Consider the following 26,908-nt stretch of genomic DNA (forward strand, 5'->3'; position numbering starts at 1 on the left):
TGAAGAAGGGTACGGAGTTGGAAAACATATACACAAATTACCGGAGCTCTGCAGCCCTTCATGAAGAAGCAAAGATGGTGCACGGAGCCAGGTATTTGAGCGAAAGGAGGGGGAGGTGGTGAGAGGTATGGAAGAAATCAAAAGAAGTGGAAAAAAGCAACACCAGCAGCCAACAAATGGCACTCCGAGAGCCGGCCCATTCAGGTGTGTGGAATCCAAGCAGCCGGTGATTCCCAGTCAAGAGATTGTGGCCGTGGGAAGCAGAGGAGGCCAAGTTGGTGTGGAGACGGGTGGGGGGTGGGAAAGCGTATATCACAAATTACCAGTTGTTTTGTCTCCCTCTGGACGCTCCGTGAGGCTGCTTTCTCGTACCCCCATTTGCTGGTCTCTGATAGGAGTCCAAGATGGCGGATCCGTGCTGCGTTAGCTGGTAGGGGACCTCTGCATGAATTTCTCCTCACTCTCCGTTCTCTGTCAGTTTTCTCACTCCATTTGGTGCTTCTTTGAGTTATTTCTTCATTTGATGTTTTAGTGTTTCAGGATTGTTGTATTCTCTGTTTGGCTTAGTTTTTCGGATCTTTGCTGTGGAGGGACGGCGTGGTACTTCTGCCTAGAGTGCCATTTTTAGGCAACGGTTTTTTTATGTGTCTTGTTAAATATGTAGCTTTGCTTGTTTTTAGCTAGACATTTTAACTCATTAGGAAAAAAATCTGTAATGTTTACTTTTTCCATTAATTTTGTGATCTATGCTTTGCCTAAAATTATAAATATTCTAGGAGGATTATGAAAATGTGAAGAGTGTGTGAGAAATATAAATGCAAACCTTTCCGCTGAAATGCAGATAGGTTTAGGGAAAGGCCTACAGTGAGTGCATAACAGAAGTATCACACAGAAAGGGAGTTGCTTAATCAGAATTTCAGAATTTAGAGTGGGCATAGAGAACATGGTTCTCACTGATGCTTTTCTGTGAGTGAGGATGGTAATGTACTCTGAAATACTACTGATACCAGTTCGTCAGATGAGGAACTCTATTTTTACAAGAGGTAGGAGAAATGAACTAGTTTTTCTTCCTGTGCGCCTCAAACTCTCTGGATTTGAAACATGTCTCCAAAAACCCATTGCCATCAAGTTGATTCGGACTCACAGGATGGAGTAGAACTGCCACAGAGGGTTTTGAAGCATGTCAGGAATGTTTAAATTCATACGTAAACTCTGGGAAGGCAGTGCCATTTCCTATCTTGTTCCCTGCACTATTCCCAGTGCTTGGTATGTGGTCCCATTGCCCTTGAGTGGATTCAGACTCATAACAACCATATAGGACAGAGTAGAACTGCCCCACAGGGTTTCCAAGGCTGTAGTCTTTATGAAAGCAGATTGCCACATCTTTCTCCTGCGGAGCTGTTGGTGGGTTCCAAACGTTAACCTTTCAGTTAGCAACCAAGCATTTAACCACTGTGTCACTAGGGCTCCTTGGCACATGGTAGACCCTCAGTAAATATTTTTTGAATGAGTAAGGTCTGAATGAATTGAACTTTGCCAGTTCGATTTTATTCCTCTCATCTCCTTTTTTTCTTTTTCTACCAAATTGATTTATAAACTCTGATACTAAAAATAATAACTGCTAACTCTCCCCCCCAAAGATACCTATTTACAAAAAATGTTTAAAGGCATTATCTCTAATCCAACATCACTTTTAACTAGCTGATTATTTGATTTGCCATCTTTGGGTTTTTTACTTTCTGAAATGTTCATCAGTAACTTTAGAAGAAGCTGTTCAATATAGAAGCAAAAGAGATTGAGAAACTTGAATGGCGAGGTTCTTACATGTTCGGAAAAGAGTATAATCAATATAGGGAAGCAACCCCAGAATTGATGAATAGATATAGAACTTACTTGGCTCTTCTTGCTTTACTGTGAAAAAGAAATCAAATGAACATATGAATGGGAGGTTTCTGGGTGAAGAACACAGTGATGCCTCAAACTCTTTCTGTTGGGAGTATTAGAAGCAAAACTTTGAGAGACCACTAAACTCTATTTAGAATTAGACAAATGTAGTGGGAGAATAAACACCTTCAGATTATTCTGCTCAGGTCCTTTTTAATTTGGGTATCTTTTGGAAAAGATAAAGGATTAAGAGTGGAATCATTGGGAGAGATTGTTTCCTCCTTCTGATTTCTGTCTGCTAATTCAAAGCTTCAAAAAATCATTGACTGGTAAGATTTTTATGATACTTATACTTTATTGTGTTCTTATTATTCCTCCTCTTTCCCATCACATTTTGGGAATGATTGATTCACCATGATCCTTACTGTGAGTCTTGCTTGCCAAGTACTGTCCTTTAGGTTAATTTTAGAAAACTCATGGCTGGGTTAAAACTTACTCCTCACGAATTGATTTGGGATGGCAGTACTGCTTGACTTCAGAGTCAGGTAGATAAACTGGGTTTGAATCCCAGCCTCTGCTACTTATAGTTATGGTATTATGTACTAGGTACCTAGTTTCACAGTTTCCTGTTCTGTAAAATGGGAATAACAATATTTACCTGATATAATGTACATGCATAGTAAAGCCCTGAGGACTTGCCTGGTGCATTGTAAATGCTTGATAACTATTATTTGTTATCATAGCACCACACTAGGTACGAATCAGTTGCAATAATAGCCTTCAGGTGGATACCGATAGTTAAAAAAGAACAAGCTACTGGAAATAGGAATGGAGAAACCAGAAGGTAGAAAGCGGGGAATGCTGAAAATTTAGGAAAGCATGGAGTCAGAAATATAAATCTTAAGTCTTGGTACATTCACATTAAAAACAGGACACAACAAAGTTTCTAGACACCATAAGAAACAATAGAATTGAGAGAAACTTGGGACTTACTCTTAGGTTTCTCAGGTCTTGCTTTAATAAAAAAAAGACAAACAAACAAATTAGTGTGGTTGTCTGATGAAACAGAAACACATTTTTCACTTATGTCATTTCCAGGGTGAGCGTCACACACTGAAGGGTAGCGAAAGGGATTTTACTGTGTTTATAATTAATGAAGGGGATTAAGCAGGACCTCTTTGCTTTGGGAATATTTATGGAAGGAAGGGTACACAGCTAATGATGGTGTTTACTCTTTCCCTTTCCATCTAGGTGTCTAACTGGTTGAAATCAGGAAATGTGTCACATCCCAATCTGTTTTAAATCGAGCTGCTTTCTTGGCCTTCCTTTTCCTGTCACGAACCCCACCCACATTCTCAGTCTTTCCAGTCCTCACTATTGTTTGTCGCTTGATTTGCCCAAGCTGTCACTACCTTCTTTGGGGGATGTTTGATACACTATGACTCCAGGTAACCAAACTACTTCATTTAAGAATGAGAACACCTACACTGAAGTAAGAACTACATCTCTGCATATCTTCTAATAGTTTGTGTTTTCCCTTTGTGCTGGGAAAATCACTGTTGTCTAAGTATGAATTTGGGTTGCACTAATGTTGGAAACTGTTCCTGTGTGTGCGCATGCATGTGTGTTTGTTCATAGACTACTAAGTAGAAGTTTTATTGAGATATGAGGCTGAACTCAAGCAGTGCTATTTTGGGGCTCAGGTGACAAATATCAGTACCGAGTGGGAAATCCACATTCCTCACGAAATCCAGTACCATGAGGCACTTTGAGGATCAGTTACTGTTTCAGTATCAGCCAAGGCAGCACCCTTGGCAAGGACATCAAGAGTGGTAGCCATGAAGTAGATGGAACTCCTTCAAATAGCCTCATGGATGGTGGATCAAATAAGGGAAACCAGAGAAGACCTGGATTTTTTTGCAGGTGGACACACTGGTGCTACACAGGCCAAATTAGCCAAGGTGCTGTGCCTTATTAGAATTTTACAGTATAATTCTTTTTCATGAATTTCTTTTTATTTTGAGATAATTAAAAACAAACAAACAAACAAAAAACTCAATAATATCTCAGGCATCAATAGTTATACCACCCAGAATGTAACATTTATTGTACCTGCTTCCAATTTTCTTTAAGAAAGAAAATATTACAGAGAAGGTCAAAGTTCCTTTGAACTACCAATCCCAGGTTCCTTCTCTTCCCTCTGCTCCCCAGAGACAACTACTTACAAGTTCAGTGTGCATCCAATCATTTTTAAAAGTACTTTTATGCATATGTGGATTCTTAAGCAATACAGTGTTTTTTTTAAAAAAAAATTGATTTAATTTGCATGAGTGGCTTCTTTTAATATCATTTTGCATCTGGTTTGTTTCACTCAACACTGTGGTTTGAGATCTTTCCTCAGTTATACACACACACAGTTAGTTAATTCATTTTAAACTATTCTGTAGTATTCTAGCATAAGGACATGCCCTACATTTCTGATTTTGGTTATTAAAAATAATCCCACAATGAACATACTTGTACATATCTTTTATGTACATATATGAGTTTTCTATGGCTTATACCCAGAAGTACAGTTCATAGGGTACCCATGTATTAATTTTAGATAATGACAAGTTGCTTTTCAGAGAATGAGAGCTCCCATTTGTTTTAGTTTCTGAGTGATGCGACAACAGAAATACCACAAATGGGTGGCTTTAACAAACAGAAATTTATTTTCTTGTAGTTTAGAAGGCTATGATCTATGAGTTTAATGCATTATTGTATTGTGTTATGTGACATATTTGGACTTTTTTCTGCCTAAATATGTCACATAACATTTTTTTGCATGTATATATATGCTTTATCTTTGTTTTCCCCTCTTCTTGCCTTCTTTTGGATTAATAAAGTCCCCCCTGCCCAAGGGTTTAGAAGGTATATGTTACATTTCTATTATCCTAATAGTTATCTCTTATTTTTTAACTTACTTATTTAAATTGATATATTTGTAAACAAAGTGTAAAGTTAATCAGTACTTCTGTCCTCTGTCAGATTCTCTTCATCCATAATCACCAGTCCTGTCTCTAAGTCATTTTTTGTAATAATTTAAGTCGATTTGTTTTAAAATGCATTTTAATAAACTTTCTGCTTCCTCTTCTTTACTTCCTTTTCCTTTCCCTTCTCTTCCTCCTTTTCTTTATAGTCAACATTGTATATTTACCAGCATGTTTTGTCAATTTATTTTTACACGTGTTTCTTGCTTTTAACTCCTTTTAGAGTTTTTTTTTCCAGTGAAGTATGTTCCTTCAATAATGCTTTCACCGAGGATCTGTGATTAGTGACTTTCTAAGTTCTTGAAACTTCATTTCATCCTTACTCATAAATGATAATCTGGCTGATCATATCATATGGGTTTGCAGTAACTTTCCTTTAGTCCTATGATAATGTTGCTCTTTTTGTCTTCTGACACATAATATTATTAATCAGAAGTCGAGTGTCAACATGATTCCTTATAGGTGATCTGCATCTCTGATGGTCTTTCCTTTTTTTATCCTTGTTTGTCAGGCTAGGGGTGTGTGTGTGTGTGCGTGTGTGTATTTTAAGTTTATCTAATTTAATTCTCTCTTATGGAATTCCTAATATACTTGATTTTCTCATTTTATTCAACCATGTTTCTTCCTTCTTTTTCATATTTCCAATCTCTTCATTGCTGCATATTATCTTGAGAAATCTCCTCAGTCCTATTTTCCAATTCACTCTTCATACCTGTGATTAATATTTAGCTCTTGTTCATGTAATTATATTATTTATAGAACCATAAATCTTAATATATTATTTAATTGTATTGTTTAAATTTAATAACTATATTTTTTATTTCTAAAATTCCAGCTTGGTTTTTTTTTAAATCTACCTTTTCCTTTTTAACACTATCTTTAAAATATTTATTGGCTTTTTAAATGTTTTTTAAAGGACAGTCATGCTTTTATTCCCTATGAAGGAAGTCATAGCCTATCGAAACTCTACTTTTGGTACCGTTTTGATGCCATGCTAACTATCCCACATGCTATGTGCCATATTAGCTTTCTTCCCTTTCTCACTTTCTATTTCCTCCTTAACCCCCTCCCTACCCTATTGAGTTTATGAAAAAGCCTCCATTTTGCAAAATTCAGCAGTCAATTCTCAGTTTAAAACCTGCTCTATTTCTTAGCAGTTTTTGATGCAGTTGTTCATTCTTTCCATCTTGAAATACTCTCTTTCCTGGGTTTATGATACCATCTTCATCCAGTTTTCCTCCTCCCTCCCTCCCCATTCTTTCTAGATATCCTTTTCTAGATCTTTTTCTTCTTCCCATCTTTGAAACTAGTGTCTCTGGGGTCAGTCTTTAGCCCCCTATCTGTATGTACTCCTTTCATGGTCTCATTTAGTCCAGTTGTTTAAATGCTATCAATATGCTGACCACTGTCAAATTTCTATCTCCACCTGACCTCTCCATAAAGCTCCATACTCAAATATTAAATTGATTTTTGATATAAGTATATGGTTGAATGGGAACAGGATGTGGAGTGGGAGTTTTTCTCTTATCCTCAAATTGACAACTAGCACCACAAAGCTGAGATAAAAGAAGTTCTAGCCTCCCTCTCCTCTCCTCACCCAACCAAGCCCTTAGGAAGGGCTGCAATACTGCACAACTCCAGAACACAATGGGAAGAGAATTCCTGGAGCTGTGCAATGCAGAGGTACTGCTCTCAGGTCTTTTCAAAAGATGGTCAAATCAGCTCTGCTATTCCTAATATTGGAAACCCTGGTGGCGTAGTGGTTAAGAGCTATGGCTGCTAACCAAAAGACTGGCAGTTTGAATCCCCAGGCCCTCCTTGGAAACCCTATGGAGTAGTTCTAGTTTGTCCTATAGGGTCACTATGAGTCGACTTGAGCACAACGGGCTTAGTTTTTTTGGTTTTTATTGCTAATATCACTCTCCTTCCCAGTCATGCAGAGGTGCTGCTTTTAGGCCTTAACAAAAGATGGCCAATTAGCTCTACTGCCCAAGTATCACTCTTCCCCCTAGCCTACAAAAGAAAAAACAAACAAAAGAAAACAACTGTGAAGGAAAAGAAAGGCAATCTTCAGAGTGGTGAGTGTTTGACTAAGGAATAGTGTTGTGGGGGACGAGAAGATAGCGATTTCCCTCCTGAAGGAAAATGAGAAGGACTTCAAGAGGTTTGCATACAAAGATTAGGGGTGTCAGTGAGAAAGACATGTGGTTGAATGTCTGCTTAGTCAATTTGTTGATTTGCTCTATTTCTTTTCAGAAGGGAAAGAAAACTGAGAGAAAGAGAGTGAGAGAGCAGTGCACAGTGAGGGGGATGCAGTGGAGAAGCTGGTTATCCTTTTTCTTTTTTTTGTAACAAAGATGTTCGAGCTTCCTGAGGGTCAAGTGGGTATTGTGGAAGACAGCCAAGCATGTACCTTCTCACTGGCAGCTCACTCAAGTGGGTGGCTTACTTGGTGCAGGCACCTGAGTACTAACAGAGTATGAAGTATATGCTGTTTGGGATGGAGCTCAGGGGCTCTGGAATGGGCCAGACTGGAGTCCCTCCTCCCACATCAGAAACTGTGCAGTGGAGCCCTCAGAACTGGGCAAGTTCTTGCTGATTCCTTCAAAGAACTCAAACATGTCCTCCAAGACATGTATTCTTCAATGCCTGCCCCAGAAGACATAGAAAGGTAGTCAGTCTCAGGAAGAAAAGAACCTACAACTAACAGAGGAGGGAAATTTCATGCCCAGTGAAGAAAAATCCATCCTCGTAGACTTGATTCAGTGGGAGCTATAACCACAAGGAGATGGATGGGAAGGAGAAGCAGACTGCACTTCCTTCCTGTTCGGAGTCTCTTGGGCCTAAACCTATCTGCCAGGAGAATACAGTGTTTTAAGACGAGTGGCTTGAGTGTTTTTTTAAATTAATTTAAAGTTACTATAAAACTATGGTTTCTACCCAAGACATAATTAAAAGACAGGGAAGAGATGTGTCAGAGAACATGCTTAGAGCTTACTAAATTCAGACTATTTAGGAAACTAGTCATAGATGTCTGAGGCATCTCGAATTTAACATGTGCAAAACTGAACTCATGGTTACCTCCTCTAAATTTGGTTTTCATCTTACCTTGGTCAGTAAATAGCCCATTTGCCCACTTTCTTAGGCCCCAAACCTAGCAATAATTTTTGAGCCTTTTCCCCCACAAAATCCATGTTCAGTCCAATAGAATACCCTCCACCCTCAAAATAATTGAATCTGAAGACTTCTCTCCACCTCCACAGTGACCACTCTACCCCTAGCCATGCTACCTGTAACTGATATTTCTGCAATTCCTGTTCTCCTATATTGTCTTCCTGCTTCATCTCTTGAGCCCCCAACCCAGTCACCCTCACCCTAGTCAATTCTTCACAGAATAGCTAGAGTGATCTTTGAAAATTATAAAGCAGACTCTATTACTCTCCTGTTAAAACCCTTTAATGGCCTCTCACCACACCTAGAAGAAAATCCACAATTTTTACAGAAGACTACAAGGCCCTACATGATCTGGCTCCTGTCCCTGTGACCCCATCTATTGTGTTAACTCCTTTCTTTTTGAGTCTCCATAGCACAGGGGAGTTTATCCTTGCTGGCCTTTTTGGATCCCCACAGTATGCCCTTTGTAATTGTTCCTTTTGACTGGAACACTCTTTCTTCCCTCTTCCTACTATCTTTCTCTAGTCTATTAGTCTGCTTATTTTTCTTCATGGGATTTATCACTACCTGGCATTTTATCATATGTTATTTGCTATTATTGGCCTGCTTTTATTACCAAAATGTAAACTTCTTACATTCATGGACTTTGTCTTGTTCACTGGTCTATTCCCAGTGCCTAGGATAACGCCTGGCCTGCAACAGGTGCCCAATATATATTTGTTTAAATGACTTAATATCTTTGAGGATTTTGAGGTTCTCTTCAGTTTGTTCTAGTGCACTTACATGTGTTGGAATTCTCCAATTTGTTGGGGTGTAAATGTCATACATATGATGCTGAATTCCTCATATATTTCGTAATTTATTGTAGTCTCTTATTCCTTGGGGGTATCTTCTGTGGATGCTTTATCCTGTGAATACCCTGGGTTGTAGATTCCTTCCACTGGGGAGTTTCATGGTTGCTAATGTCCTAGCTTCTTGGGTACACCATCACCAAACTAGATCTCAACCATTTTGCCTCTGGGATTTCCACAGTGCACGTATAGCACATCTCCAGCAGGGCTTTTGTGCCCTGGTCAGATGCACATCTGTACATGTGCCAATGGTCTGTTCCATTCATGTCCAGGGCAGATAGGTGAAGATATTTTGGTTCCTCTTCACAGACAGGCAGTGTATTTTCTGCTGTCACCTCCACTCAGGGAGGCCCACATTCCAGTTCCCTACCAGGCTGGGCCCTGAGGCTTTAGCTGCTGTTTCAGAGAGGATATTGAAACCCCAGGTCTATACTTGGGATAAAGCTGCTATCTCCTTTTCCCTACTCCCTCACCTTTCCTGCCAAGAGTTTAGCTTCTCCTCACAGTGTGTTCTCACTCAGTTTCTACCCCTTGGGATGACCCTTTCCCCCTTTTTTATATTTAAGCTTGGCTGTGCATTTTTAATTAAATTTACCAGGCAACACTAAACCAGACAAAAAGGTGACATTTCCCCTGGCTCTTCCAGCATAACTTGTTTCTCCTCTCAACCCTATGGGTCTTGGATTCTACGTGTCCTTTCACACCATTTGCTTTGGTACCTCCACTAAAGAGGACACTATTCATTCAATTTAAATTTTGGCTTGTAATTTTCAGCTGTAAGACCATAGTATCTTCCACTGACCTTGGGTGGGCCTTGGCCTCTGTTTCCATTTATAGGACCTGTGCCCAAACATGGACATCTAGGGCTTCCAACCTTACCCTTAGATCTGAACCACTGACTCTCTAGATTCTGTGTTTTCGTCTGTGCAGTGAGGCTATTGAGCTGATCAGCCTTCTTGCTCAGGATTAAGAAAGGATGTGTAGGTGGGGACTCCAGAGGGGCAATAATTCATTCTTTTATGACAACTTCAATTCTCCCCCCTCAAATACCAATCCCTGTGTACTAAAATTGCTGAAATGATTAAAATTTCATTATTGGAAAAATCATATTCAGAATGTGTTTAGATGGAGGTGGAGGGTATATAAGTGTGTTTGCAATCTGCCAGAGTGATCCAGATGTCTATTGTATTTTAAAAATTGGGAAATTTTGCCTGAAATTTGGATTAAATGAGATGTTTTGACAACTCTAGATCTGCATTTTTGCAAAGAGCAATTGGCTGGAGCTAAGTAGTAGCTACCTTTTTCAGATTGCACAAGACCTCACCAGTTCTCCACAGTTCCTAGGGGACATGTCTCACCTCACTCATTTATGTCACCTACCTGGGCTCGGTTGGTATCTCAGTATTTAACTTTGACAGAAACTTTGGGTTTTAATATTAATGTGATTTGATTTCAGTCTGGGGAACTCCAAGGGATATTGGGATTGTATAAAAGTCTTTCATAACCTTGGTATCAGAACGAAATTTTCATTCTGGAAAACTAGGACACTGAGTGAAAGGTAGCTGCATGAATTCTATGTTAAATAACCTTGCCAGTGCTTTTCCAGTTCAAATATTGAGCACTGTTAAAGTCTCTTACTTGGGAAGTTGTGTTAAGAACCATAATAATGGAAAAACCCTACAGTTATGAATCAAACAGGTTGTTCTACAGCCCTAATCTGGAGGCCTTTGGGTAATGCGGAAGCAAATCAATATGAGAAACATGAGTCTCAATCATTGTGCATTTGGAAATAGAAACATCTAAGCTAAGAAAAAATCCCCGCATATGACAGGCTGAAAAATAAAGAACTTACTTGAGGTTCTCTGAGAAATCACTAAAAAATAAGCACAAAGAAATTCATGTAATTTTTCTTAAATAGGCAAAACATGGTATTATCCAATATATATATATATTTTTTTGTGAGGAAAGATTTTGAGAGAGTATAGGAAGGAAGCATCCTAAAAAACCCTATAGATTAGTTGTAATACAAACTTAATAGGCAGTGATGATGAAGTCAAAGGCAAGGTTTCCTTAAAAGGTTTCTTCATTTATTGGACCTGAACAACTTTGGGTATTAGAAAAAAAAGTTGCCCATTGAGTTGATTCCAACTAATGATTCCAACCCCATGTTTTGCAGAGTAGAATTGTGCTTCATAGGGTTTTCGAGGCTGTGACATTTGGGAAGCAAATCACCAGGTCTTTCTTCTGGGGCTCCTGTGGGTGGGTTCAAACTGCCCCTTTCACTAGTAGTCTAGTGCTTAAGCGTTTTTGCCACCCAGGGAATCCCTGGGTACAGTCCTAGGTAAAGACCAGTGGATCTTTCTGTTTCCTTTGAATACCACTGTAATTTTTGAAGGAACACTCAAGGTCTCTATTTCATTAAATCTCCTTATATCTTTTATTTCTCTCCCCTACCCATTTAAAAAATTCTACCTACTTCTGCTATAGGGTCCCTATGAGTTGGAATCAACTCAATGACAACGGATTAGGTTTGGTTTGGTTTCGGTTATTTCATAATATTCTTCAGTTTATTGTTGATTAACAACAATGCTAGTTTAGTGTTACTTTTAATCAGTAAGGTTATCCTTTTCTTAAATTACCTATAATGTTGGGAAAGCTAGGTAATAGTGAAGTAAGAGAGAAAAGAGAAACTCAAATCTTTTTAACAGAACAAAATCTCTCAGACTTTGAACGAGATCAAAGAGAACCAAAGTGGAGAAAGAGATGTAATACTTACTTATAGGTGCCAGAGGTGAAACTAAAAAACAAATTAGATATTAGTGGATGATTTGATTGAAGGGAAAGGCACATTTGTGTTGGGGAAAAATTTGGTAGTTGTATAGCTCTGGGTTCAAATTATGGTTCTATGCTTGTGTGTTCTTGGGGAAGTATATGGCCTCAGTTTCTTATCTCTTACAAAGAGGTCAGTGGAGTTACTCTAAGGATTAAATGGGGTAATGTAACTAATGCACCTGCATAGTTCTTATCATAGGAGATGCAAAGGAAATGTAAATTTGAAATTAAATGTAAGTTTTCTTCATAGGGGGTAGCTGGATGAGTAGAAGGCAAAGGAAACTGAGAGCCATGAGTCTTGATTGCTGCACACAAAAAGTTAGAAATGAGCAGGGTAGGGAAAGGTCCCTAGGTCTTGTAGAGAAGAACAACAGCCACAATAGCGACAGAAAACAATAGAAAAACAAACTACACTTACCGGTGGGCATTGACGGTGGACCAGCTGAAAAACAAAACAGAGAAGTATCTTAGTAACCCTCTTCTCTCCTACTAATTTTTCCTTGTGTTTGGAGAGTTCCTTCTTGATAGGTCATTATAACAATAGGAACAAAATGTCCCTTTTGTCTTTGTTTATTTTTAATGTAAATCATCAGGGTTTGAACTTTCCAAAAAATCATTAATAATTTCGTGGAATTTTGATAATGGGAGAGTAAGTGGCTAAGAAAATATTTGTCCCTGGAAATACCAACATGGCCATGGAAAGTGGAGAGCCTAGTGTTGCCCAGAGGAGAAAACATGAACAGACTTACTGATGGCCCGTAGAGTTGATCCAGCTAGAAAACAAACCAGAGAAATTTATCTCCTTTTTCTTTCTTCCCCCTTCATTTTTCTTCTTTCAGTTTGTGAAGTCTCTTACAACATACCATTTCTAACTATTGGGAAACTTTCCTCTCTGCTTTAATTTTTTATGTAAATCAGTGATGTTTGATTTTTTTTTCCATAAAATTATTAAAAGCTGGGATAATTATGGGTAAATTTGAAAGCAAGAGGTCAAGGAAAAAGGAACTTCAAGCCCTTGGTATCCCAATATGTATGGCTAGGGAAATTTTCCTTGGACATCTTGGAGTTCACATGTGGAAAAACAGACTGGGCAATGCAGGAGGTCCAACTCAAATACCACTATAGAAACTTCTTATCTTCTCCATTCTTTCCCATCATTTTTTTCTTTTTCTGTAGTCTCTTGTTGATGGTTTTTATAATTATGGGAAAGCTTTTCTCTGCTCTTCATATTTATGAATATACTTATGTTCAGTAGAGTTAGAACTTTCTAATACATCATTGATAACCCAGAGAAGTTTTCACAAGGAGTAGCTAAATGCAAAGATGCACCTCAAGACTTTGCATCCCAATGTGGCCAGATATAGACTCTGAGATCCCACTAGAGATCATCGAGCTTTGTGGCAGAGAATGAGATGAACACACAGACTTACTGATTGCTTGTGGAGGTGGTCCCACTGAAAAATAAGCAGAGAGAGTTCTTATTCCCTGCTTCCTGTTCCCTCTCCCAGTCATTTTTATCTATTTGTAAAGAACCTCATGATATAATTTCTGGAAAAGTTTTTCCTATTAGATGCATTTGAACTTTCCAGAAAATTAATAATAAGCTGGTAGAATTCTAGATAATAAAAAGGCAAAAGGCTAAGAAAATAGGAATTTCGAGCTTCTATACTGTTAGCAGACTTCAGTGGACTTTGATAAATGCACAACAGAGAAATAAACAACTTACTGCTGCTTGTATAGATGACTCACTGGAAAACAAATATTATCTACATCTTTTCTCTTCCATTCATTTTTTTCCCCTTCTGTATGGAAAGGGTCTTTAGAACCATGGAGAAACTTTTTTCTCTTACTTCCTAATTTCTGTGTAAATTAGTGAAACTTCTAAACCAAAAACCAAACCCACTGCCGTCAAGTTGATTCTGACTTATAGCTACCCTATAGGACAGAGTACAACTGCCCCATAGGGTTTCCAAGGCTGTAAAATCTTTATGGAAACAGACTGCCACCTCCTCCCATGGAGCAGCTAGTGGGTTTGAACTGCTGACCTTTTGGTTAGCAGCCGAGTTTCTTCTAGAAACTTATTATTAACCTAGTGGAATTCTGAGTAATAACAAATTAAGGGTTCAAGATTATAGGAGCTTTAAGCTGTTCCAGTCTCAGCATGGATGGATAAATTTTGGTTCAAGATTTCTCAGACACTGCTGGGAACGATTGAGTTTCGTTATGAAGGAGACAGTCAAACTTACTAGAGGATCCTGAAGCTGCAAAACAAAGAGAGAAATCAGTGTGGACAGGCTTGAACCTAATTTTTCTGCTACTTTTCTAAGAGGGACTATCAGAAATAGCAGCTGAGGGAGAATCAAACTCTTGTAGGTGCTATAGTGTGCTGTGCTGGAGGATGCACACGCTTTTTGGAGCATCTGCCTGATGCTAGTCTGGGAGGCTGCAGGAAAGGAAGATGATTTATCTCTTCCCTTCATTGCAGTGACTGTAACTGATGGAAACCCTGCAGGGGATTGTTAATTGCTTTAAACTCTGCTGCCTTCACCTTCTTTCTTTCTATGTCTGCCATCCTATGCAAAATATCCTCCCTCCCTTGTTGACAGGTCACTACAAATTTAAGGCAGATTCATCTGATCTTGATATTTTAGGTTAATTAGTGAGGTTTGCATTTCCCTCTATTCATTCCCTGGGGGACAGCTAGAGAGTGGGATAAGCAAAAGAGGCTGGGGATCCTGAGTTCCTACATCTACAAGACAGAAAGAAGCAGGGAGGAAAAGGATACTAGACCTTTTAGGAGGCCAACGGCAACCACAGTATAAGAACAGGCAGGGAACTTACTGGTTGTATCTGAAGTGTCAGCTAGTAGAAAAAAAGAAGAAAAAAAAAAAAGATAAGTCAGCACATGTAGTACAAAGAGAACCCAGCTGCCCCATGATGGGCTTAAAAAGGGTAACCAGAGAGGACGCAGGGAGCTCTAAAACCTGCATGTTAGCTCAGTGCAGCATCTGGCTTAAGCACCTGATCTTGTGCACTGCAGCCTCAGGTCTGCTTGCACCTGTCCAGAACAAAAGAACGGCCATCCTTCCCATTCCCTTCAAGGACGGCAAATGCTTGAGACACTTCAAGGTTCATAATGTCTTAAATTCATGATGTCTTAAACTTGTGCTTCTATGTACTTTTGTCATTCTCATTTTCTGTGATCTATCTTTCCTACCTAACCCTTTAATTGATTTGAAAAATTTTCTTCCTACTGCTTCTCTTCACTAGGCCTGCTTGGAGCCACTAAAGTTAAATTTTTTAAAAAATTTTAATCAGTATATTTTTCACTTTCTCCAAATCATTTGTAATTTAGGGAAAGCTAGGAAGGAATAAGAATAGCAATATAATTTTCATTTATACATTACTATATTTTTAAAGTGTTCAATCGTAGGGGAGTGGGAGTTAAGTAGGGGGTGGGGGGAGGAGAAAGGGGACTCCATATACCTGTATAGGTTCTCTGGCACATGGTAGCCATTAGGAGACTGGTCAGAATGAGACCCTTCCGTTAGCCACAGTGTGAGCCTCTGAAGTTGGCTGACTTGTGCTTTTTCCCCTATAAAAATTATGAGAACTTCCAAGGATGTAGATCTTGGCGATAAGAGTACTGAGAGAGGAAGCCTTGATTTAGGAAAAGAGTCACTAAATGCTGGCTCTTACTCATTCATAAGAAGAGTATTTAAAATCAGCATTTAGGGCAGCCAGCATTCAGGTTTAGTGGCCATAGTGTGATTGTGTGGGAGGCTGCCTGCCCGCTCCACATTATGAGATCCTTTTTCCAGGATATCTCGTAGGACTGCAAACTCCACCACACCAGAGATCACATCTCCCTCTCCTATTCATAACTTCATCCCCAGTGCTCAGCTCAATACCTGGTACAAGTTAGGAGCTCAGATAATTGAAAGAATGTTTATTTGAATTCTTTTGACTTGCTTTCTGGTAATTTCTCCTCCTTGGCTTAAACTTCAGAATACTGTCACTTCTTAATATCCAGACTCAGAGTTTCCCATGACCTATGCTTGGTTTTGACACCGGCATTGCCCTAGCTAGCCACAATATGAACTTTCTCCTCACTCTCTTCCCCTTGTGGTTTGTAGTTGCCTGATGGCTCTGCCAATTGCTGTAATTGCATCCAACTGTCATTTCCTGTTCTTGAAGCGCTGTGTGTATGTGTTTAGGGTGTTTGGGGAGATGGGGCAAGACAGGAGATGAGAGGAAAGATAGAGACATTGGGGGAAGGGCTGGGAACTCAAGGTAGACTAGAACCTGAGCAGTATTCCTTGATAGAATTTCTCCAGGAAACTGTTAAGATCTCATTCTAGTTACATTTAATTGTTTTTTTTTTTTACCCTTTTGCCTTTATTTTTAAAATTTACCTTTCTCATTTTTTCTACATTGTCTCCATTACCTTGGAGTAAGCCCTTTATAAACTACAAAGCACTTCAAAACTAGAAAGCTACCCTTATTATTCCTTCTCTATTCTTTTAAAGAGCCTTGGTGGTGCAGTGGTTAAGAGCTCTGCTCTGCTATTAACTGAAAGGTCAGTGGTTTGAACCCACCAGCTGCTCTGTGTGAGAAAGATGTGGCAGTTTGCTTCTGTAAAGATTACAGCCTTGGAAACCCTATGGGGCACTTCTACACTGTTTACAGGGTCACTATGAGTTGGAATTGACTCAGCAGCAATGAGGTTGGTTTTTGGTTTGGTTCCTTTAAAAAGTTCTTCTTACTTTTTCTTTGAAAACAAGCAAGCAAGCAAACAAACAAACAACAAATCCTGGAGAATTCTAGGCAGTAGAAAACAAGGAAGCATGAAAACATGTTTAAATTTCTATTCTTATGGCAATAGACACACTTAGGACAGGGAACAGGTCCCCTAGACACTGTAGAAGATCAAAGAACAACAGAGAAAAAATAAACAAGGGACTTACCACTGGGTCCAGTATATTGTACTAAAAATAGAAATTAACACAAAAATTATTATGGTTGTTGAACATAAAAAACACACTTATCTGTCATGCTTTTCAAAGGAGAGCAGTAAGAATGGTTTTCGAAGAATTTACTAAATCTGAATCTTCAACTACTGGGATTAATTTTTTTGGATTGCAGCTGTGCTATAGCTTCTCAGTAAGAATCAGATTTTTCTCTAGGAGACTTGTAGCCCTTTTTTAGTGAGAAGGATACCACTTCATTCTTGCTTTTCATTATAATTTTTTGACTTGAAATTCTTAATTGTATTCCTTTCCCTGCATCTTTCCCCATCCTTTCCCCCCTCATATTACTCTTGTTTTATTCTCTCAGCCATCTTTCGTCTGCTTGCTTATTTCTTATACCCTCCCCCCAACCAAAACACCAAACTCATTGTCATCTAGAAGATTTCCACTCATCTTCCCCCAGCTTCTCTTTATTGAATCTTTGCTTTGGAAAGCTCTTCTATTGATTGATAAACCATTACAATCACTGTTAGAAAAATGTTATGCTGCTTATTATGAATAATAAGGCAGTGGGATTTCCATTTTATAAAATATGATTAGTTGCTCAGAGAGATTGTTAGGATATGGGGAAATGAGAATTTGAGAAACATGATTCTCAGCTTCAACCCAGAAATATAAACACTTGGAGCCAATACAAGTCCTTCAGCCATATCAGGGAACAAATTGAGATGTGTTGATGCAACTTACCAATAGGTCCTGGAGTTTGCACTAAAAAGAAAGCCAAGTTGGCATATTAGTATGGTTGTTTGGCTGAAGAATACAGTTTTCATTAATTTTCTAGGGTTGGGGTATTAGGGGGTAGAGTAGGGGAGAAGAAGGAATATTAATAATCAGTATTGGGGGAACTCATCCAGTTAACTGTAGAGCAAAAGAGATATTTAGTATTTAGGGCAAAGTTTCAGAGCCTGAGGTGAGAATTTCTCTAGGATCCTTGTCAACCTAATAGACATTAGGGAAAGGAATAACTTTATACTTTCCTTTCCAGTCAGTAACAATATAAGAGACACTGCTTTCTCAGGGGACTGCCCTTGTACTAAAATCTTCATTTCTCACTTAATAATATGCTCCAGGGTAGACATTAGGGTAGGAACTATGGCTCCAGTTCCCACTTCTCACAGCTTCCAGCTTATTGGGGACTACCAGAGTGACTACTGCTGCTTTGACATTGGCTTTACTGTCTGTGGGAAAAGGGTCAACAAAACATTTAGTTTTTAATGAGAATTCAACCTTCAGTTGATTTTCTGGCTTTGATCCCCTGGTGACCTGCCAAAGATAGTAGGCCACCTACTTGGTAATGTTATTTGGTAATATTGCTTATAAGAGATTGATCCTTGATTGGTAAACTTCTTCTGACCTGAGGGAACTGTAAGTAACTGTTAGAAGCCATAGCCTTGGGCTTCTCTGAGTGCAGTCACCCATGTGTTTGGGAATGTTCCTTATGGGATCCTTGTAGGCTGTGGGTATGGAGTTATTACAAGAGATTATGGTTCCTGTGGGACATGTGGGATTCTAAGCCAGAGTATCTCATCTCTCACACTCTGCCAAAGAGAATAGTTCCTGACTGGCTGTGTGGATATCTGCATAGACCTATGCAAGGAGGACTACTACCATAGAAGAGGGACACCTGATGCTGCCCCGATGGCAAGCTGTGCTTCCTGCCCTGGGTCCTTCTGAGTAGACTGGTGCCAGGTGAGGCCTACGATAATCTTGTGAGTCTTCATGGTTAGTTCAACCAAAAAAGAGCTCCCTCAACCAACCCCTCCCCCCAACTTCCCACGAGCATTGCAGTGTCTTTCTTTTCCACAGCTCCTCACTTCATGGTACTCATGAAAGGAAATATCTCAGCTCTGACCCATAAACCCCAAACCTTTAACTGTGAATTTATTTCTGTGTAAAAAACCTAGGAGGTGGCTTGCCAGATCTGGATAGCCTAGGCTATGAGCTGTAGACAAGCTAGGAATTTAGATATTTTGCAAAGTAATTTAATATTTGCTTTGATGGTATCTACAAAAAAGTGTACTTGATCCTGAAGTAGAACTTCCTAGGACATCTGTCCTCTTGGTACAGGCCACCAAATACCTGGATGGATGATTATTTCAAATTTTACTTCATTTTTTTCAGTTTTTCTATTATTTTCTCCCCCTTTCCCCCACTGCTGTTAGTTTACAACTCATTGCACCCTTCTTTTTTTTCCCATTTTTTGGCTTAATTTATATTCATTTACTCTTCTTTCTTTTCCTATCTGCCAATTCACTTAATCTTTCTCCTTCCAATTTTCTTCCTATTTATGTTCTTTTTTTTATTCCCTTCTATTTTTCTTCCTTTAACCTGCATCCTCATTGCTGCTTTTTTCCTACTCTCTTTTTCCTCTGAATTCCAACTTTAGAAGTTCATTGTCTTCATTGCCAATAACCCATTATAACACCCAAAAATGGTAGTAGAAAGAACTCAACTAAGAGTCAACAAAACAACAGTCCTAACTTCATTATTCACTGCCCCATTCTTTATTTTATTTTTGAGAAATGAATCCTGAGCCTTAGTTTTCTCCTCTCTAAAGATGAGTACGATACCTGCCTTACCCACATCTGCTGGAATGTTGTGTAGATCCAACAAAATAATGCAAATGAGTGTTAGAAAAACTGTAAAGCATTATAGGACACAGAGAGTGTGGCTACATACTAATATAGGACTCATATTCCTTGTGTCAGATAAATATAGGGAAATTTCAAATCATATATTAGTTTTATAATTTAAAAACATTCTTATTTTCTGTTACAATGCTATAATCTAGTGTGTGAAGCTGTAACTCTTTGTATATATACAGCTCTTAGTTTATAAACATTTAATTAGGAACTACTGTGTATTAGTCATAATCATTGTTTATAATGTTACTATAGGAAAATACAGCAGGGAAAATTACTAAAATTAGTGAAAATAGAACTTGTTTTGGAAAACTTTTCAGAGCAATAAAAAACTAAAAAAGACTTAAAATTTGCATTATTTTACAAAGTGAAGATAATCTAAAAAGGAAAATATTATTTGCAAGGAAAGCAAGAAATTTAGATACCGTGTTCCAAATCTTTATTATATCTTGGCTTTAAAGAGCTAGATTATATACTTAAAAGAGGAACAACTTAGAAAAGACCATCCCTAGAGGAGTATTCTTTCACTTTGCATTTCAGCTTCATAGTTAATATCTTTTTATTGCAGAACCTGGACGAATCGAACCTAGAGGTACTCTGGGTGGGATAAAGAGGCAGCGGAAGCACTTGATCCTTGAGTCTGTGTGCACAATCATTGAAATAAAAATAAATTGATGTTCTAAGCATTGCAAAGAACTGCAGACAGTATAATTGAGACTTAGGTGACTTACCAATGGTTTTTTGAGAGAGCTCTAAGAAAGAAAAAGAAAAAAAAAGAATTAAAAGAAATTAATGGATGCTTTCAGGCTCTGGAAACCATAGTTCCTATTTATATGCTTTCTCAAATTAGAATCTGCACCATAAACTCAGGATCAGCTGTGGTTGAGTAGTGGGAATGTTGATTTTCTTGCTGGAATGCTTTGGCAAGCTAATACATGCAAAAGCCTCTCCAGCCAATGGATCCACTGACAGGGTAGGTACAAAAAGGTCACACATTTGGTCCATTTCAGTCTCCGCAGTGGATTAGAAAATGCTCTCTCCATTTGAACTTTCCTTTCTTCCTTTCTTTTATTATTTCACTTCTCTCCATCTCACTCTAAATTGAAAAGTATTTTGTGTGACATTGTTAGGTCATTAGAAACCCGAAGAGTTTGTCCTGCACTTTATAGTTTGTGTTTATCAGTGGAATGTATATTTTCCACATGATTATTAATGATCTACTGACATGCTAGATAGAAGACAACCAAGAGGAAGAAAATATGGAAGTCAAACTTCTGAAATCCCAACACAGAAGCCAGGGAAAGATCCCTAAGATACTGAAGAAAATTAAAATGGAGAATCGACAGCAAACTTACTGATAGGTCCTGTAGCTCCAGCTGAAAAAGAGAGATATTGAGATTGATCAGTGTACTTCACCACTGTGATGGGAATGCTGTTCCTCAGCACTCATTCTTCAGGTAGTATCATAAATTGAAACTCTGGGAGCATCAAGGGTTGTTTTTTGTACAGCAAACCTTGGGAAGGCTCCCTATTGCATAGTCTAGGGGGCTTGCAGGAAAGGAGGCCTCCTTTGTCTTCAGAGAATTGGAAAAGACTCATTCTGTGTTAATTTGTAATGCCTCCATTTTTTGTCCTTGCTGTTTTCTTCTTTCCTTAAAAAATTTTGGTTTATTTGAAAATTTTTCCCTCCCTTTCTGAAAGGTCATTTTGATGGTTACTGAGAGCCCTTTTCTACTTTCCATTTTCTTATGTTAACCACGGGCTTTGCAGTTTCTCTATTTCATGCATAGCCTCTTTGGAAACTGGGGGAGTGGAGAAACATGGTATCAAGAAATGAAAGAAAGCAGGTCAGCTATGGAAGGAACTGGAGTGAAGAAACACTCTTGATACTTACGAATAGGTGCTGTGAATTGCACTGAAATAAAAAAGGAGGCAAATCAGTGTGGTTTGACATTAATAGAATTCTCATGACATTGATATCGTTTCTAAAAGAAACCATGAAACAACTCAACCAGGGAGAGAACAATTTCTGCAGGTCTGCAGATATTTTTAGCATAGAAGCCTCATAACTCAGATCAAGTCATTCAATGTTCATCTTAAATGAGAAGTCTACAGCAGAGGAGAACTTATAGAACCCAGGCTGAAGGCTATCCTCTCCTCTCTCCTCTTTTTCTTCCTCTTCCCTGTCTACTCTCAGTTGTCACAAAGGATTGAGTAGGTAGGATAGAAGTTCATTTATTTATTTTACTACATCTTCTTCTTTGCCTTATGATGCTTATTCTTTTGCCTTGTTCTAGAACTACCTGTTATTCTCATAGCACTTTCCTCAGTTTAGGAAATGCCCACAAATAGCTGTTTCAGTTATTTTGATCATCACTCAAGACCTTTTTTTCTTACCAGTCATCATTTTAAATATAAATTATTTGACTTTCTCTTGTCTTAAACACAATGACAATTAAGGGCATTTTATCTGATGGCTTGGGCAAAAAGAGGTTTCAGGAGATTGAAATGCTATTAAGAGCGGGAAAGCCTGCAGGTGTAGGAACGGAAACAGCCAGTATGAGGAGAGGGCCCCAGATTCCTCAGAGAAATAAAGAATGTCGAAGTTAAGAAACAGAAAAGGAACTCACTTATGGGTCCGATAGCTCCAGCTAAAACATGAGAAAAACAAAATAGAACAAATTAGAACAGTTCTTGGCATAGAAAATAAAGTTTGCATTAATTTTTTTCTAGGGAAACATCAGAAATGTATATACCAGGAACAAAACTGTCACTTCATTGGAGGAGGAAATAAGGTTTATGTTTCAGCACCCACCGTGGGGGATCCCAGCTATTGCTGGGATATGACCACTGGAGTGGCAGGGATGCAGTGGTCAGAGTTCCTTCCTCAATGGATATCCTGTCTGTATTTTAGTAGATTACACAGGCCATAGCTTTTTTTTCCCAACTGTGTTAACTTGAGCTTGTTTAGCTAGCATCTACAGCATCTTCTGAAGGAAGCAGTGGAAATTTCTGTCTGCTGTGGGAGACCTTGATTCCTTTATTCAACAGAGTAACTTGACCTGCAATATCTTCATATAAAAGGGAATAGAAACTACTAGGTAGACTCAAGACATTCATAGGTACAGTTAGAGTTAGTGGGTAAAGAGATTGAGTCACTAGACCCGCATGCATGGCAATAACAGCCTTTTCCTTCTTTAGAAACACTCACGTACACACACACACACACACACACACACACGCACACACACACACCCATACACACAGAGGCACCCTCTTAGGCTACATGTGCTTTTATGACACCCAGTGTTTGCACTTGAAGTTTGACTTTGAGTATTTTAATCTGGTTTTGTGTGTATAAGTGCACCAGGATGAGTAGACACAAGGTGTGATTTGCCATGAGCCCTAATCCTCAGATCATTCTTCTCCCTCTTTCCTTCAGGGTTGGCCCTGCCCCAGGAGCTCAAGCTCTGAGTATTCTCAGCAGTGATGGATGAGACTATGTTAAGAGATGAATTAATAAACCCCAGTGAGTTTCATCTTCCTCGCCATTGGCTTTAAGGCTACTCTTGGTGTCGGAGAATCTGCAGGGTTGGAGGAGCTGGTTATACTTAGATCAAGTACATACTATCTTTTTATTTCCTTCTAAATGCGGAAGATTGAAATGCTACAGAACAATGGTTCTCAAAATTTAGTGTGCACAAAAATCACCTGGGATCTTGTTAAAATGCAAATCATGTTTTAGTAGATCTGGGAGTTGACATTAGGCTGAGATATGTGTCTCAAACAAATTCCAAGGTGATGCTGATGCAGGTCTTGAGTAAGATGGCCACGACCAAGCCCTCTTCCTATGAGTGTTACTGGGATTTCTAGCAGAGGAACCTACCAACCTTTCCCTCTAACACTTTAATTTTTTAAACAATTTTCTCCTGCTGCTGAATCTCAAGATTTTGGGAAAATTAAAAGTGATGGTACTTCCTCACTGAGGTTCCACAGCTTTTTAAGATACAGAATACCATGGATTCTGTATATATGGAGTAAATAAGGGGAAAAGAATTAACAAGTAATATAGAAGAAAATAAAAACATCCAGGAATAGGAGTGTCTTACATATTATAACATTATAGTAAAACAAATCCCATGAGAAATAAAGCGCAGAAAAAAGAACTTACTGTCTATAGATACAATGCAATCCTGATCCAAATTCCAATGGCATTTTTTAACGAGATGGAGAAACAAATCACCAACTTTATATGGAAAGGGAAAAGGCCCTGGATAAGTGAAGGATTATTGAAAAAGAAGAAGAACAAAGTGGGAGGGCTCACACTACCTGAATTTAGAACCTATTATACCACCACAGTAGTCAAAACGGCCAGGTACTTGTACAACAAAAGACACATAGACCAATGGAACAGAACTGAGAATCTACCTATGAGCAACTGATATTTGACAAAGACCCAAAGTCCTTTAAATGGCAAAAAGACAGTCTCTTTAACAAATGGTGCCGGCATAACTGGATATCCATCTGTAATAAAATGAAATAGGACCCATACCTCACACCCTACACAAAAACTAACTCAAAATGTATCAAAGACCTAAATATAAAATCTAGAACAATGAAGATCATGGAAGAAAAAATAGGGACAACTCTAGGGGCCCTAATACATGGCATAAATAGTGTACAAACCATAACTAACAATGCACAAACACCAGAAAAGAAACTAGAGAAATGGGAGCTCCTAAAAATCAAACACTTATGCTCATCAAAAAACTTCACCAAAAGAGTAAAAAGAGTACCTACAGACTGGGAAAAAATTTTGGCTGAACATATCTGACAAAGCTCTAATCTCTAAAATCTACAAGATACTGCAACATCTCAATGACAAAAAGACAAATCCAATTAAAAAATGGGCAAAGGATATGAACAGACACTTCATCAAACAAGACATTCAGGTGGCTAACAGACATATGAGGAAATGCTCACAATCATTAGCCATTACAGAAATGCAAATCAAAACTGAAATGAGATTCCATCATCTCACCCCAACAAGGCTGGCACTAATCCAAAAAACACAAAATAACAAATGTTGGAGAGGTTGTGGGGAGACTGGAACTCTTATGCACTGCTGGTCGGAATGTAAAATGTTACAACCACTTTGGAAAATGATATGAGGCTTCCTTAAAAGCTATAAACAGAAATACCATATGATCCAGCAATCCCATTCCTAGGAATATACCTGAGAAAAATAAGAGCTGTTGCACGAATAGACGTATGCACACTCATGTTCATTTCAGCATTGTCCACAATAGCAAAAAGATGGAAACACCTAAATGCCCATCAACAGATGAATGGATAAAAAAACTATGGTACGTACACACAATGGAATACTATGGAACGATAAAGAACAATAATGAATCTGCGAAACATCTCACAACATGGATGAATCTGGAGGGCATTATGCTGAGCGAAATAAGTCAGCCACAAAAGGACAAATATTGTAAGAGACCACTATTATAAGAATTCAGGAAAAGGTTTAAACACAGAAAAAAGCATTTTTTGATGGTTACGAGGGTGGGAAGGGAGGGGAAATCACTAACTAGATAGTAGACAAGGGTTAACTTTGGTGAAGGGAAGGACAACACACAATACAAGGGAAGTTAGCATAACTGGACCAAAGCAAAAGCAAAGAAGTTTCCTAGATACATCCAAACACTTCGAAGGACAGAGTAGCTGGGAGTGGGGCCTGGAGACCATAGTTTCTGGGGATATCTAGGTCAATTGGCATTGCATAGTTTATAAAGAAAATGTTCTACATTCTACTTTGGTGAGTAGCATCTTGGGTCTTAAAAGCTTGCTAGCAGCCATCTATGATACATTTATTGATCCCATCCCACCTGGAGCAAAGGGGAATGGAGAAAACCAAAGACACAAGGAAAATAATAGCCCAAAGGACTAAAGGACCAAATGAACCAGAGCGTCCACCAGCCTGAGACCAGAAGAACTAGATGGTGCCTGGGTACCATCAATGACCTCCCTGACAGGGAACACAACAGACAGTCCTGGACACAGGAGGAGAAAAATGTAGAACAGAATTCAAATTCACGTAAATAGACAAGACTTAATGGTCTGACAGAGACTGGAGGAACCCCTGAAACTATGGACCCCAAACGCTCTGTTAACCCAGAACTGAAATCATGCCTGAAGCCCATTCTTCAGACAAAGATTAGACAGGAGTACAAAACAAAAAAATAATACACTCAAGGAACATGCTCCTTAGTTCATTCAGATATACGAGACCAAATGGGCAGCTCCTGTCCTAAAGCCAGATAAGAAGGCAGGAAGGGACAGGAACTGGTTGAATGGACACAGGTTACCCAGGGTGGAAAGGAGGTATGTCCTTTCACATTGTGGGGATTGCAACCAATGTCGCAAAACAATATATGTGTAAATTTTTGAATGAGAAATTAACTTGAGCTGTAAAGTTTCACCTAAAGCACAGTTAAAAAAAAAAAAAAGAACTTACTGATGGGTCCTGCAGCACCGGCTAAAATACAAACACAAAACAAACAAGTAAGTTTGGAGAGAGTATGACTCAAGATGTTCGTTTAAGAGCAATCTATATATTAGATTGACAGTTACTATATATTAGATTGACATGGAAGGTGGCAGGAAGGTAATTCTGTATGTTCCTTTTTTTCTTTAAGGAGACTTATAAAATCACACTCCCTGCAATTATTTTTCTTGTTCTCGATTTTTATTATCTTTCAGCTCTCAAATCCTTCTAAAAATTTCTGTTTTGATAAACAACTCCATCCAACCCCAGGATTTTTCTTTCACCTTATTTATTTATTTTATTAGCAGAGTTTCCACTTTGCTAAATAATAATAATAAATCAGTTACTTAGGGGGATCCTGAAATTAGCTGCAAGTTCCCCACACTGGTAAAGGAAAAGAGGAACAGTAAAACAGCAAGTTGTTCTCTCCTCCGTCTTTATCTGCCTTCTTCCCCCTCTCTCTTCCTCAACCCGCTCCACCCCCATAGCAGGTACCTTTTAGAAGATCAAGAAGAACTAAGTTGAGAAATATTCAGGGGAAACTTACAAAAAGGTTCTCGAGTTGCTTTTAAACATTTTGAATCACCTGTAAGAAAAGTGACAAATATAATCACACTTAAATTTAGAATTTCAGAGGGCATGGAGTGTAGACGATCGCATTTCCTCTTTATGAGGTACCGGTAGCTTGAGGTTAGAGACCTGAGTCCCAGCTTTGCTACCGTTAGCACTATGACTTTGAGCAGTCACCAAACATTTAAAAAAAAAAAAAATTGTATTTTTGGTCAAAGTATATACGGCAAAACAAGTTCCCATTCAACAGTTTCTACATATACTGCTCAGTGATGTTGGTTACATTCTTCACATTGTGTCAGCATTCTTATTACCACCATTCTAGCAGTTGCGTTCACAT

General features: G+C 38.6%; 1 protein-coding gene across 1 annotated transcript in view; it reads right to left on the bottom strand.

Annotated features, from left to right (window-relative positions):
- TSBP1 (testis expressed basic protein 1) overlaps positions 1–26,908 on the bottom strand; it is a gene marked incomplete at its 5' end in the record, with an annotated part of 67,176 nt that overhangs the window by 20,904 nt on the left and 19,364 nt on the right. Inside the window, 7 exons of the mRNA XM_004391003.1 lie at positions 14,615–14,635; positions 16,741–16,761; positions 17,491–17,511; positions 20,177–20,197; positions 20,801–20,821; positions 21,340–21,360; positions 26,546–26,584. Of these exons, the coding sequence (XP_004391060.1) occupies positions 14,615–14,635; positions 16,741–16,761; positions 17,491–17,511; positions 20,177–20,197; positions 20,801–20,821; positions 21,340–21,360; positions 26,546–26,584 (165 nt within the window). The remainder of the gene's footprint in view (positions 1–14,614; positions 14,636–16,740; positions 16,762–17,490; positions 17,512–20,176; positions 20,198–20,800; positions 20,822–21,339; positions 21,361–26,545; positions 26,585–26,908) is intronic.

The sequence above is a fragment of the Trichechus manatus genome, unplaced genomic scaffold (genome assembly GCF_000243295.1).
Source record: "Trichechus manatus latirostris isolate Lorelei unplaced genomic scaffold, TriManLat1.0 scaffold00390, whole genome shotgun sequence".
NCBI lineage: Eukaryota > Metazoa > Chordata > Mammalia > Sirenia > Trichechidae > Trichechus > Trichechus manatus.